General features: G+C 47.3%; 1 protein-coding gene across 15 annotated transcripts in view; it reads left to right on the plus strand.

The window, feature by feature from the left end:
- The window catches only part of LOC126995740 (uncharacterized), a 298,135-nt gene that overhangs the window by 87,499 nt on the left and 196,385 nt on the right, over nucleotides 1-14,251 (plus strand). For all 15 annotated transcript variants that reach the window (XM_050855616.1, XM_050855615.1, XM_050855617.1 and 12 more), the window contains one exon: nucleotides 3,414-3,512. In XM_050855616.1, coding sequence (XP_050711573.1) covers nucleotides 3,414-3,512 — 99 coding nt within the window. The remainder of the gene's footprint in view (nucleotides 1-3,413; nucleotides 3,513-14,251) is intronic.

Consider the following 14,251-nt stretch of genomic DNA (forward strand, 5'->3'; position numbering starts at 1 on the left):
CCAACTCTGCTGAAAGAAACTAAGAGCGAAATACTCTCCTCCCTCACAACCGTATTCAATATGTCCTTGCGACAAGGCATTGTCCCTTCAGATTGGAAAAAGGCTAACGTGACACCGATTTTTAAGAAAGGAGACAAAAAAGTACCAGGTAATTACAGGCCCATTAGTCTAACTTCGGTTGTAGGTAAGCTACTTGAGGGCATAATTAGAGACAAAATTGTGAGTTACCTTGAAAGCCACTCATTAATTGGGGACTCACAACATGGCTTCCGAAATAAAAGATCCTGCCTATCAAATCTATTAACCTTTCATAACGACCTCTTCACTGTTTATGACGTAACCAAATCACTGGACGTAGTCTATCTTGATTTCCAGAAAGCGTTTGATAAAGTCCCGCATCATAAATTACTTTACAAATTAAAACAAATAGGTATTGACGGTCAGGTAAACCAATGGATCGCGAATTGGTTGAGCAACAGACAACAAAGAGTAGTGATTGACGGATTTAACTCAGAGTGGGCGCCTGTCACTAGTGGCGTCCTCAGGGCTCGGTTCTTGGCCCAGTGCTCTTCATTATTTACATCAACGACGTGGATGTTGGACTCAATAACCGCATTAGTAAATTTGCAGACGACACAAAGATTGGTAACTCGGTTCTCACTGACGAAGACAGGCAAAGCCTCCAAGAGGATTTGCACAAAATTTCAGCTTGGTCGGATAGATGGGAGATGCCCTTTAACGTAGACAAGTGCCAGGTCCTTCAAGTTGGAACGAGGAATAAAAAGTTTGATTACGAAATGCGCGGCGTTAAACTCAAATGCGTTCAATGCGTCAAGGACTTGGTGGTCAAAATCGCGTCAAACCTCAAATTCTCACAGCAATGCATCGATGCAGCAAATAAAGCGAACAGAATGTTGGGCTTCATTAAAAGAAACTTTTATTTAAGAATAAAGATGTAATACTCCCTGCTCTACAACAGTTTAGTCAGACCCCACTTGGAATATGCGGTACAGTTTTGGTCTCCCCACCATGCAAAGGATATTGCTAAATTAGAAGGTGTTCAGCGTCGGGCAACGAAAATTATCCCTTCCTTGCGCAACAAATCCTACGAAGAAAGGCTTTCTACCCTTAACATGTTCTCTCTTGAGAAACGTCGCCTCCGAGGAAAACTGATCGAATGTTTTAAAATACTTAATGGTTTCACGAATGTAGACAGATCAACATTGTTTATGATCGATGACACTTTGCGCACGAGGAACAATGGCGTAAAACTCAGATGTAGACAAGTAAATTCAGACTGCACCAAATTTTTCTTCACCAACGTTGTAGTGCGAGAATGGAATAAGCTCCCATCATCAGTGGTCCAGTGTAACACGATTGACTCCTTCAAAAATAAGCTCGACCGTCACTTCCTTCAACTTAATATCAACTAGAGTAGAAATGCAACGTTTTGGAGTCTTCTGATTAATGTAAAATCACTTAGGTTTAAGGACAGACCACCAAGTCTGGACCAAGGGGTCTGTGTGGTCTGATTTTCTATGTAAATCTATGTAAATCTCTCTCTCTCTCTCTCTTGTTCCTTTCCCTTCAGGAGAGAGAGAGAGAGAGAGAGAGAGAGAGAGAGAGAGAGAGAGAGAGAGAGAGAGAGAGAGAGAGAGAGAGAGAGAGAGAGAGAGAGAGAGAGAGATTGATTTCAACATGCAACATACCAACTAGAACAAGACACTGTTGGGTAGAGGGAAAGCTTCACATAATAACAGTAAAAAACATATTGGCACACCGAGAGGGAAAGGGAGCCGTGGGGAGCCTCACACACCTGTTCCTCTTCGCCCCGCCCTGGGAACGTTCACTTACTGGGTGGGCAGCGCCGGGGAGGAAGGGCTGACGGAGCAGTCTTTAACGCAACGGTTGCCAGGAAGCACACCGAAGGAACGCCAGGAATAGAAGAAGGAACGTGTGTGTGTGTGTGTGTGTGTGTGTGTGTGTGTGTGTGTGTGTGTGTGTGTGTCGAGTAAATGGTGAAATAGTTCTGTTGCAGTGAATGGAGCAGTGAAATACTCCTGCAGGGATGAATAGAGACAGAGCGCAGCGTGAAACAGCCTCTGGACCCTTATGTCGGCACGCCCACCCAGCGGTACCGGGAAGAATGACTCGCATGACGGAGGAGGAGGAGGAGCTAAGTTGAGAAGGAGGAGGAGGAGGATTTAAGTTGAGGAGGTGAAGATGGGCGGTAGAGGAGGAGGACGGGTGTTGAGAGCCGTCACGCTCGACCGCATGCCATGACACACACTCAAAGTCGCCGCCGCGATGGGTGGACAAACAGCGCCGCGGCTTCACCCGTGGGGGACGCCGACCTGTAAAGGGCTGTAGTGACGTCTGTGTGCAGCCGTTTAGTGCCTGCTAGATGGCCCGGCAGGGGAGAGGATTCTTGGAAGGTCTTGCACTTTGGCCCATATTCCTAAACATTTTGGGGCTTACACACACCCATTTGATAAGGCTTTGGTAGGAGTTGTGGGCATTTTCATGGTTAGTTTTATGAGCCTAGTAATAGTTCGACAAGGCTTCTGCACCATGAATGTGAAAGACACTTATGAAAGCCCGACTGATCTCCTTTTCAGCTTCTAGAATAGTTTATATGAGAGGGGGAAGCGTTTGAGAATACCGATCTTTTTTATGAGGGTAAAAGAGACAGACCGTTCCCACTCGTGTGCCTGTACATATATCTTTTCAGCGGCACTTGGTGAGTCGCCCTCCTGAGAGGAATTGCTTAAAATGAAGATTCTGTGACTGTTCTGGTACTTCCAAATACACTCTGAAACGTTGAATTTAATGCCTCACGACTATTATTACGTTAGCACGACCAACTAAACAGGTAACCTCTTTACCTTTTTCTGATAACACTTCGTTGTCCTTTTCCCTTTCCGAATTTTGGCCGTCTGGTTGCTATTCGCCATTTAATTTTCTCCTTACTCCCTGGTTAAAAACTGTGCTCATTCGTATAGTGGAGGTTCCAAACTGCCATTTAGCATTTTAAACTGAGTAGAATCACATATACAAATAATCCTCTACTAAGTATCAGGTTTCAGTCCCTAGCATTCCACAGTGCGTTACTTCCTTTCATCCTCTGCCGCTGCTTCAAGGGCGCAAAGAGGGGCGGCGAATACACAAGTCATTCGCACCATACAACGCAGCTCCTCTCATAGTAGTTGCTATTCTCTTCTGCCTAACATTACTATTATTATTACCATTATATTGGAGCAAAATTTGACTTCACTCTCGGTATGTTCTGCCTGCTTTAATTGAACAGCGTGTTATTTTTCTTTCTTTATTGCTCTTTATTGCCCTCGATTCCCTCTAGCGTCAAACGAAGTATAAAGTTTTCCCCTTATAACCCAAGTGTTTCTCTTCCACAGCCATAACCGGCAGGAGACGACGCTGGTCCACCCCATCACCCACAAGTCTGCCGTTCAGGCCGAGGCCATCCCTCCTCCGCCTCCCGCCGCGGCCGCTCGGTGAGTACGCTCCCTCCTAGTTTTTATCAGTTGTCTCTTGTCCCCAAGTTAAATGGACCTCCTATTCTCTGGTTCCTGGGGTGCTTTGTCCCCGGGTAAAGGGACTGACTCCTCCCAATTGTGAGTCTCCTCGTGCATGCCCGCGCGGAGGCTGGGCGGTGTGTGCACAACGCTGCCAGAAAGAACTGAACAAACCCTCCAACTAATGTAAATGTTTTATAGTAAACATATCATGCATGAATTGCGTGCGTGCGTGCGTGCATATGTGTGTGTGTGTGTGTGTGTGTGTGTGTGTGTGTGTGTGTGTGTGTGTGTGTATGAGAGAGAGAGAGAGAGAGAGAGAGAGAGAGAGAGAGAGAGAGAGAGAGAGAGAGAGAGAGAGAGAGAGAGAGAGAGAGAGAGAGAGAGAGAGAGAGAGAGAGAGAGAGAGAGAGAGAGAGAGAGAGAGAGAGAGAGAGAGAGAGAGAGAGACGCCTATGAGGCAGTATGTATATTGCCTTTTTTGGTGAAGGATTCCATCGGCCTCGCTCCTAGGTCTTGGGAGCGAGGAGTTCATGTGTTCAGGCCGCGGCCGCAGATCCCGTCTTGTGTTCGTGTTTGGACAAAATGAATGTGAAACACGCGCGAGGCAGCAGTTTTTACCTTACCCTCCACCCCGTCTCGCTGGTCGACCGCAGAACCAGAGCGTCTTGTTGCCGGTTAATATGTCCTTATCCGAACATTTTTCATACGCTTGGCTACGCGTTGATTGTGTTTGGTCGTTAGGCGTCGCTGTGATACTTTTTTCGAGCTGCGTCGGTTGTCTCGTCCCATTAGAGCTGACAGATCCTTTGAATTCCTGTTCCTCGTAACCAGTCAGGCTTGGGCACGAACCTCCGATGAGCCGTGCCCCTTGCTCGTGTTTAGCGTTGAATCTGAACCACCACGAGGTTGCATTCAAGCTCAAATCATAATCCTCTGAGTTTTGTTTTGGTAGTGCCCTGCCCTTACCGACCCTTTACCCTTTGCTATATGGAGGGGAACGCGGCCACCGATTAAGTGTAGAGGTTGGTGAATTGGTGTTGAGTGGAGGCCGCGGTGTAGTAGCCCAGCCCGGGGGTTGTAAGGGAACACCAGGAACCCGATACTCAACTAGCGTAGCTTCTCCCTGCACCCGCTCCTTCCCTGCACCTTCATATACCTTACTTGTCCCTCACTCCGTTCCCTCCCCCGCCTGCCCCCTGTGCACCATTCCTCCTCTGCTCCCAACTTTCCTCTGTGACTTTGGGTTTCTGTTTCACCTGTTCCTGCGGTTCAACATGTGTTTGCCCTGTGCACCTTTGCTGTACATTCTGCCTCGCCCTCCCCATCTGCACCACTCCCTCGCTGCCCCCACACTCACTTAACTGTCAACTGCCCCGTCCACTTCACCGTCCCGCCCTTGGTCTCCAGTTCCACTTGTCCCTGAGTGCATTCACAACCCTCGTGTTTTCATTCTTCCTTATTCTGAAATCTCCTTCCACCGACGACCTAAACGACTTCAAGAGGGAAGTATATATCAAAGCAGTTCTGGACCTAAATTTGATCACTGTTTATCGACTTTCACATGTTTTCATTTTCTTATGCAGCAGCATGTTGCGGGTACACTTTTACAGGTAAGTTTTGACCTTGAACTGTCCCCTGTAGCGTAAAATAAATGACTGGCACAATATCACACTCAGGAATGTTGTTTGGGAGCCGCTTTTAGCCCGGCGTCAGAATCATCGCATCCCCTTAGCAGGTCTTTGTTCATGTAGCTTTCGCGGTCGGCCACAAGAGGCGAGGTGGTGGGGAGGAGGGAGGGAGCCCGCCCGTTCCCTGGTGGTAGAGGCGGGGAGAGGTGGAGGTGGTGGCTGCTCGGCTCCCACGCCCCGGCCTGACCCTCGCCTCGCCCGCTCTGCTCTGGTCTGGTTCCTTCCGAGTCTCGACCATTTGGGAACCTTACCAGGATAATAGTTTGGTACTGACATGTGTGTGGGTGTGTGCATGTGTGTGTGTGTGTGTGTGTGTGTGTGTGTGTGTGTGTGTGTGTGTGTGCGTGTGTGTCAGTTCCCCATAATCCCCCTTGTTGTATCCTCCTTCACGAACTCTGCCCCATCATCACGACTTCAGGTGACCCTCCTCCCACCTGAGCTTCCCCCCTAATGACGGGCCGGCCAGGGCAAGGGACAGACCGTGACCTTGGCCGTCAGTCTCTTGCCTCGTTGACCCCACAGGCGCCACTTTCGTCACCTAACGCATTTTCCATTTTTCCGTCCCAAGATGAATGTTTGAAATGCTTTATTGTATCTCCGTGAAGGTAAATTGTAACTTGATATTGCATACGAAAGTGTTATCTCATTAGGTTTATTCATATGGGGAGAATGGAATATCAAGACACTATGTATATGTCTCGGGGTGAAATAAAACTGTTGATATTAAATAAGAGCAATATTTGATTGTTCTCAGTAGGTATGTTCCTATGTCTGCCTTCAGTGAACAGCGTATTACTTTTCCTTCATTTTTGCCCTTGACTCGTCTTCCCTACCATAAAAAGAATGATCATGAGTTTCGTTACTTGTTTTTGTAGTCCAGTCGTTTCATGGTTTGTACAGGAAACAAACTTAAAGCGAAAAACGACTAATTGTAGGCTTCCTAATCTGCGGTCAATTTTCCAGTCGCCCTTCACGACCTGACCTGTTTTGACCTGACTCTACCCACACTCGAATCAGGTTCAAGTAGCGTCAGTGACCTTCCCCGTGTTTACATCAACGAGAAGCAGATATTTGTGAGGTGCGGGGCGTATTCACTCCTACACCCACCTGTCCAGTCCTTAGGCTAGAGTTTCTCATGAACTGTGTTGCTTTTTTTTTTTTCTGCTTCTTGTTCTTCTTGTTCATCTTCTCCTTTATCTTTTCTTCTTCTTCTTCTTCTTCTTCTTCTTCGTCTTTTTGTCCTCCTCTTCTTCTTGTTTTATTTATCTTTTTTCCTTTTTAAATCCTCTTATGACCAAAACACCATCGCTTTTAATAAATTTTCACCCCCAAGCACTCATGTTCGTTACTCCTTACTCATATATTTGTGTGTCGGGGGGGGAGGGGGGGTGAATAGGGATCCTCTGCACCTGTGTTTTTGTACTTATCACTTAATTCTTAGCACTCTTAATCGTCCATGAGAAAAGATAACGTATAGGACCTGTTGATTAAATTTACAGCAGCGGTGGGAGACGAAGCGAAGGATCGGGGAGGCCAGACTGTCATAACACACCCTGGTAACTGCGGTGAAGCGTGCGGTTAGGCATATAGGAAACAGCAGTAGAGAAGTGTACGAGAGGGAGGGAGTCAGTAGGGGATAGGGAGACTGCAGGAGAGGGGAAGTCTAGGAGATGGAGGCAGATAATAAGGGATAGGGAAGCTGCAGTAGAAGGGAAGTGTCGTAGAGAGAGGCATCCAGTAGGGAGATAGACTGCAGTAGATGGAGAGTTAAGAGGATGGAGGCAGTCAATAGGGGATAGGGAAGCTGCAGTAGGGGATGGGGAAGTGGAGGAGAGAGAGAGAGAAGCGGCAGCAGGAGAGTGGAGGGAGCGTAGGAGGTGCTTAGCTTGGTAGCTCTGAATGAATGACAAATGAAGGCGCAGAGAAAGAGGAGAGGTCGGTAGGGGAGTTGGTTGTTAGGGAAGCTGAACAAGGGAGGAAGAGGAGAAGGACGAGGAATAGATAGTGAGTGGTTTGGTATAGGGAGCGTGAAAGAGGGAGGAAAAAAGAAACGGAGTGGAGGAGGAGGAGGAAGAGCAGGAAAATGAATTGGTAGGCTGGGTAAACGAAGGAGGAGGAGGGACGCCAAGGAGATGTAGGGCGAAAAGGGACGTGAGGAGGTAAGGAGGGAGGGCTATGGGGGCGAGGGAGGGAGGGAGGAAGAGAAACGCTGAAGAGAAAAGGAGGAGGAGGAGGAGGAGGGACGTATGGAGGTAAAGAGGGAGGGAGAGAGGGAGGCAAACCTTTCTCTTCACTAAAATAGGGCATTAAATTTCATCCCGGCAGCAGCAGGGGGTCGGCCTCTCCCCCCTGGGCGTCACCACACACACACACACACACACACACACACACACACACACACACACACACACATTCTCTCTCTCTCTCTCTCTCTCTCAGCCTCTTTGTAGTTTCATTAATTAATTACTCCGCGTATCATCTCAAAATCCATTGCAATTACTATTTCATTATCTCAACCTATAATTTCATCCTGTGTTGCTAATGTTATTGACCTTATTATTTCCATCATCAGCATCCATCTTGTTGCTGTCACTGCACTGCCCTTGTTGTCAGTTAGCTTTGTCGCTTTTGCTGTCATGACGCCTCTGTGCCTGAAATTGACTCTTTTTTTTTTTTGTTCTGTTCTCTTTTTTTATAGGCGCAGTTTTGTATGCTTTTCTAGTGTTTGTTTTGCCCTTGAACCCTCTCCTTTACTGTAAAAAAAGAAGTGTAAACATCGCCTCCTCATTTTATCAGAATCGTTTTGTGTGTGTTTCGATTTCTTGTCGTATAGTTTTTCCTTTTAGTGTTCATTCTTGTGTGTGTTTAATATATACTTCTTTTTCACGGCGTATAATTTTTCCTTCCCGTCTTCATTCTTGTGGGTATGTGTTTGAGTCATGGTCTGTTTCCCTTTCGTTGTCATTGTTTTTTGTTCCAGTCATTGTAATCATTTTGTGTGTACTTGTGTTTTAAGTTCTTCGTGTCCTCCATACCTACTTCCTGTTGCTGTTTTCTGTCTGTCATGTCCCGGCTTACCCAAGTGCTCCAATCGGTCTTCCTTAGCGGCCTGGCGTCACCATCGAGCCTCCTTGTGATCGATAACCGTATTGATCGTGAGTCCGTCGACACGAAGCCCCCGGGCCCCTCTTGTCCTGGGAAGTCCTCGATCCTGGTGAAGAAAGGCACGAAGGACGGGACCTTAGTGCCGACCGTAGTGACTCATGGTTATAGCAAGAGGAGGAGGAGGAGGAGGAGGAGGAGGAGGAACCGTACCAATATAATCCTGTTTTCCATTTCTCTCCCCTCTCTCGCATCATCCTTCGCCCTGTATTTCTTCCTCCCACCCTCGCTTAATCTGCCAGTCCCTCCCTTTCCTCCCATCCCTCTCTCCACCTCCAGCCATCCCTCGCTTTCGCCATTCCTCTTTCCTCTCTCACCTTCCACCATCCCTTACTGTCTTTCACCCACTCGCTTATGACCACCCTCCCTTTCTTTCCTTCCTTTCATCTGTCCGAGACCTCCAAAGACGTACAGATGTTTATTCTCTCATAATACGAATAGTTCTTTCTCTCTCCCCACCATGTCAACCCTCACAGCCTCCCCCCGACGCAAACAAGAGGACTCCAAAGGGCTTGAAGGGGAAGGGCGTGGATGGAGACGGTCGAGGGGGAGAGTGGACGAGGTGAGGGAGGGGCGGCGCTGCTCAATGGGGTGTGAGGGCCGGAATGGGGCACCTCGACCAGCGGGTGAAATAAGAAGACAAATCCTCCTCCGTTTAAGGCGTGAAGAATAGCGAGATTGTTGAGGCGTCCTGGAAATGAAGCTCCGCACGAAGGAAGGAAGGAATGGACGGCGGCGATGTATTGTTGTTATTCTTGTTCATTTTTGCTCTTGTTTGTTTTTCTGTTTTTTTTTTCGTGTTTTTTTGCTCTACTTGTGTTTCTTTTTTTTTCTTTTTGGTCTTGTTCTATTTTTTATTGTTGCTCGAGAAGGAAGGAATGGAAGGCAGGTTGTTGTTGTTGTTGTTGTTGTTGTTGTTGATGTTGGGGTGGTTTCGCTTTTCTTGTTCTTGCTCTTGTTCTTGTGAAATTCATTTTGTTCTAGTTTTTGTTCTTGTTCTTAATATGACTATCAAAAGAAGCAGTAGTTGTTCTTTGTATAGTATAGTTTATAGTAGTATAGTAGCAGCAGCAGCAATAGTAGTAGTAGTAGTAGTAGTAGTAGTAGCAGGAGGAGGAGTAATAGCAGTAGTAGCGGTAGCTGCATAAGTTTATTTTACATACTCGTTGAATTCCGATAACATAAAAAAGAGATACAAAATTGTGAGAGCGGCTGCAGAAATTTGTTATAAAAGTTCAAATATTGGTCGAACATCCGCTCTGATTTATGAGATATTTGCCTATGACACACACACACACACACACACACACACACACACACACACACACACGACGCTTATTACGGGCCTAACCAGCCTGCCATAACACAACCCCCCCCACCTCCCTCCCCTCAGGCCCTTTCAGAATGCTCCCTTCCTCCCAAATCTCCCTCCCTTCCTTTTCTCCCTTCTCTTCATACTCCCTCCCTCGCGCGCTACTCCCAGGATGCTATTAATTTTGTCTTTTTTTTCTATTTTTCTTTCTGTCTTTGTTTCATTCTCTCCTTTTTTCCTCATTGTCTATCTATTTGTTACTCTCTCTCTCTCTCTCTCTCTCTCTCTCTCTCTCTCTCTCTCTCTCTCTCTCTCTCTCTCTCTCTCTCTCTCACTCCCCCCCCCCCCCCATGGACACTTAGCAGCAGAATCCGAGTCGCAGGGAATTTTCAGAGACGTCTCATCGCTGTTTAATTTGTCGCTTATCTCGGCAGTATTTAGGCGGTATTGAAACGCAGGTTACGTGATCAGTTGCAGCACCGCAGAACAGACGCCATTCACAGTGGGTACAAAAACTGATAATGAAGGGATGTTGATGCTGCTGGCCGGCGTACTGTGAACCTTTTGTGTTATTACGTTGCCTTTGATCCTGTTTTCGACGTATTGGACGGCTCATTAAATTCCTGGATTCAATTAAAATCAAAGGGATCGTATATTTTCGTCCTCATTATATTTTTTTTCTTAGAGTCCAGACACTAACAAGCCCGCCGGACAGCCCGTGGGCATCCTCGAGAATGGCAATCATGTGTCTTAAGAAAAAAGATAATATTGTCATTTTAATGTGATTATTTGCTGAATATCACTTGCAGCATGTCTTTTTAACTGAATGCACGTTGTTTTGTTTTCTGCAATACTGCGAAGAAAGTCGGCATTTTACAAATCACCCTTTTCTTATCCAGGAACATATTCTTTTTGTGATGGTGAATGAGATAATGCTCGTCATGCAGGAAGGTTCATCTTTAAGGTTCCCCAGTGGCGGTGCATGGCGTTGAAGGGGAGTGACGGCTGGTGATGGACGTGGTGATAGTAACTCAGGGAGGACGCTTGGTAATGACCGTGCTGGTGATCTCCCCGACAATCATGAGAGTAGTTTTTGCTTCCCTGGATCTCATGATAGCTTCTTTTTCTTTTTTTGTATCCAGAAAATAAATCACGGAAACAGAATGCAGTGAAGCGTGGTTACATTCCTTTCGTTCTTCGTGTCGCTGCGTAACGTTGCTTGTTTTGTGTCGTTTTCCATCATACAGGTTTAGACACGCACACCTCGCACCTCAAGACATAATTATTCTGATGAGCCATACTGCGCTTCTTTACCTTTATCAGCATACGGTAAGTGCATTCGGATGTGTAATTGTGTTTTCCTTGCACATCCCCTGCGGCCTTCTGTTTTTTCATCTGCATTCCCTCTATACTCCACTTCTTAACCCTGCATATCCCCTCCGTTCTTCTGCTGTCCCTCTACATCCCCTTCATTCCCAGTATCTTATTCCTTATGATTTCCCTCTTACTCTGTTTTTCTCCATGCACATCCCTTCCGTTCTTCTGTGGTTCCTCTACATCCCCTTCGTACTCCATCTCTTTCTCCCCGCACATTCCTTCCTTCCCCGTTTGTTCTGTGTGCGTCAAGTGAGGAGGCAGGGTGTTGGGGGAGGGGGTGCAGGAGGGGAGGTTGCTTCTGTGCTGGTCCAGTGACTCCAGCCCAGGTGAAGGTCGGACAGCGAGGCAAGCATGTGTCGGCTGGTCACTGTGTTTATCAACGTAATAACTACCTGCTGCCACTCCCACATTCCCCTCCAGCCGCCCGCTCCCTCCCTCACCGGAACCCAACAAGCCCCGCACACGCCCATTGGCCCCTCAACCGGTCGCTGCCTCACCACCTCCATGGGGCTTTTAATGCAAGAAAGGATACACGCAATCTCGCACGTGCCCTCGCTACAGCAACCCATTATACTGCTGGAAGAAAACCGTCTGAAAGTGTAAGCCAAGTTTTAATGCCGTGAAGTATGGGAAAACTCTAGTGTCGACAAAAACTCCTCCTAGGCAACCCTGGGAGCTGAGTGTGTCCCTTGTCCCGAGCAGTGTTGCCAGCATCACCTGTGTCCCCTACAGGCATGGAGTCTTTACCCTGATCATGTTTATAGAGAGTGACGTCATCTAACCGACCCTTTGTCGTGTCGCTTAATTGTTAAGAGTCAATGAGGTTGAGAGGGAGGGATTCTGAGGCACGGCGGGGAACATGTTAGCGGCCGACAGTGTGGTGGCAATGGTGGGGTCAGGTCAGGGGTGGCGAGGGCTAGGGGAGGGAGCTGAGAGGGAGGGACGGTGGGACAGGCTGGGGGACCTGGGGACTGGGGAGGGAACACAAACACAACAGTGGTCCTGAACGAGTGGTGGCGGTGTGACGGACGGAAAGGCTCTCCAGACACTCGTAGTGGAGCTTTCCTTCGGCGGGAGCAAAGCTTGGTACTGCTCCACGTGGTGTGAGCTGCCTCCTCTGTGTCGTGTGTAGTGCGTGAACTTTTTATGAACAAATGCTTATTTAAGACGCTAAGGCTTGGCTGTTGTTTTCGAAATTTCAGTGTTCCTTACAAGCCAGTGAGTGACGGGATGAATGGAATGAGGATGTTCAGCAGCATCATGACGCAGTGTTTTCCCCCGTTGGAGGTGCAGGCCGCGGGAGGCTGTGTTGCTCCTCACCTCAGGCTCGTCTTGTTAGCTGTGCTGGATTTGGGCAGTTCGAGTCTTAATGCACAGCTGTAAAATCTTCCAAGTAACAAATTCAATCAAAATAGTTTCAATACGAGTGTTCTTTTTTTTATGGCATTCCGGAAACAGGTTTCGAGAGGTATTTCCCTTCCTACTGCCTTGGCCTGCGTGTTGCTGTGTTGAAGTTTTTCATATATGATTCGTGGCAAAGCTCAGGTTCCTCCCCTACACTGATGATCCTTAAGTTTGCTTGACTGTGAACTTAGATCGTTGAAATGTTGATGGCACGCGAGATATGCAGCTGAAAATATACTGCACGTCTCAGCGTGCGTAGTCAGTGACTCAGCCAGAACTCGCGCTATGTGTGTGTGTGTGTGTGTGTGTATACATACATTTGCAGTATATACCTCACATTTTAAATACTACATTCAGTGAAGAGTAATTTTGGTGGATGAACATTCTTAAACACTTCTCTGGTCTGGTAAGGATTCCAATCGCCAGTAGATCCTCATTCTTTCTTGAAGAAATCAGTCGAGACAAAGCGAAGGATGATGTCATCGTCGAGGCTCTCAAGACAAACAGCTCGGAGCTGACCGTCTTCCCTCTATGGCGAGAGGGACCCCCAACCCTGGGTCCATTGTGTCCAAATGTGTGTAATTATGTCCACTAACGCCTTGGTAGGACTGGACCATGAAATGAAGCACGTCAGGAGAGGATAGAGATATCACGACATTTGGCATATATAGAGAGGACACACACACACACACACACACCTCCTTCTCCTCCTCCTCCACTTATTGATATTAGGGCTGATGTTGTTTAGTCTCAGCCTGCGCAATTAAATATCTCCAGAGTTCTTATGTTCGATTTAGTGCAATATTCTTAGGGGTACTACAAGAGGCCAGTCACTGTCTTCTTTACACATCGAAAACTGAAATACCAAACCGTGGGAGACGAGGAATTCTCACTACTTTCAAGAGACTTACTTATGGTTCGTGGGGGTAATATTTAAAGCTGCGTCACTGTGAGTAAAGTTTGAAGAGCCCCTTTCTGTATAGCGAGTCCCTGGGTGCAGTTTTCTTGAGTACGCCCCGATGAGCCAACCAGCAGACTGAGGAACGAGGCGGCCGAGGGTGGGTGGATCCGAGTCTCGTGGTCTCTATATGGGAGGAAGCTAACGGAGGTTTTTGTCATCGTGAATGTTGACCTTGGAGCATGAACTTGATTCTGACGTTTGTTGAACTCGTGGGCCGCCGGTTGAGTGTACGTGTCTGTTGCTTACACACACACAAAAAAAGAAAAAAAAAGAAAAAAAAAAAAAAAACGCTATCGCGCCAGACTTGGGGGATTATGGACAGTGAATGCGATCATGTCAACTTTCAGGATATTTACATTCAAACGATGTCTTCCTTCGCTATTTATTGCTCTTAAATCCGTCGAGGCACAGCATAATGTTTTGAAGTCTTAGCCACACGGAGAGAGAAAAAATAAGAGAAGAAAAGGGTGAGCCAAGACACCGGACGAGACGGATGACAATGCACGACGCGGCTCCTCCCTGATAATGACCTTCCCTCAGTACTACAAGACTCTTTTTATATACTACCTTGATGCTTCGTCTTCGTCGTGCGTCCCTGGCCTTGCTCGCACCGACGCCTGGAGGGACGGGGATGAGACGGACCCACGACCTCAGTGCAGCGAGGGATTTGTATTGTGTTCACATGGGACTATTTTAACCATCCGCAGCCGTCGAGGGAAATATGTTTACACTGCCTTAAGTTTTGATGATCTTGATAGTGTATGTGTGCGTGTGTGTGTGTGGGGGTGGGGTGGGGGTGGGGGGTCACTGG

This window comes from Eriocheir sinensis, chromosome 8 (assembly GCF_024679095.1).
Source record: "Eriocheir sinensis breed Jianghai 21 chromosome 8, ASM2467909v1, whole genome shotgun sequence".
Classification (NCBI taxonomy): domain Eukaryota; kingdom Metazoa; phylum Arthropoda; class Malacostraca; order Decapoda; family Varunidae; genus Eriocheir; species Eriocheir sinensis.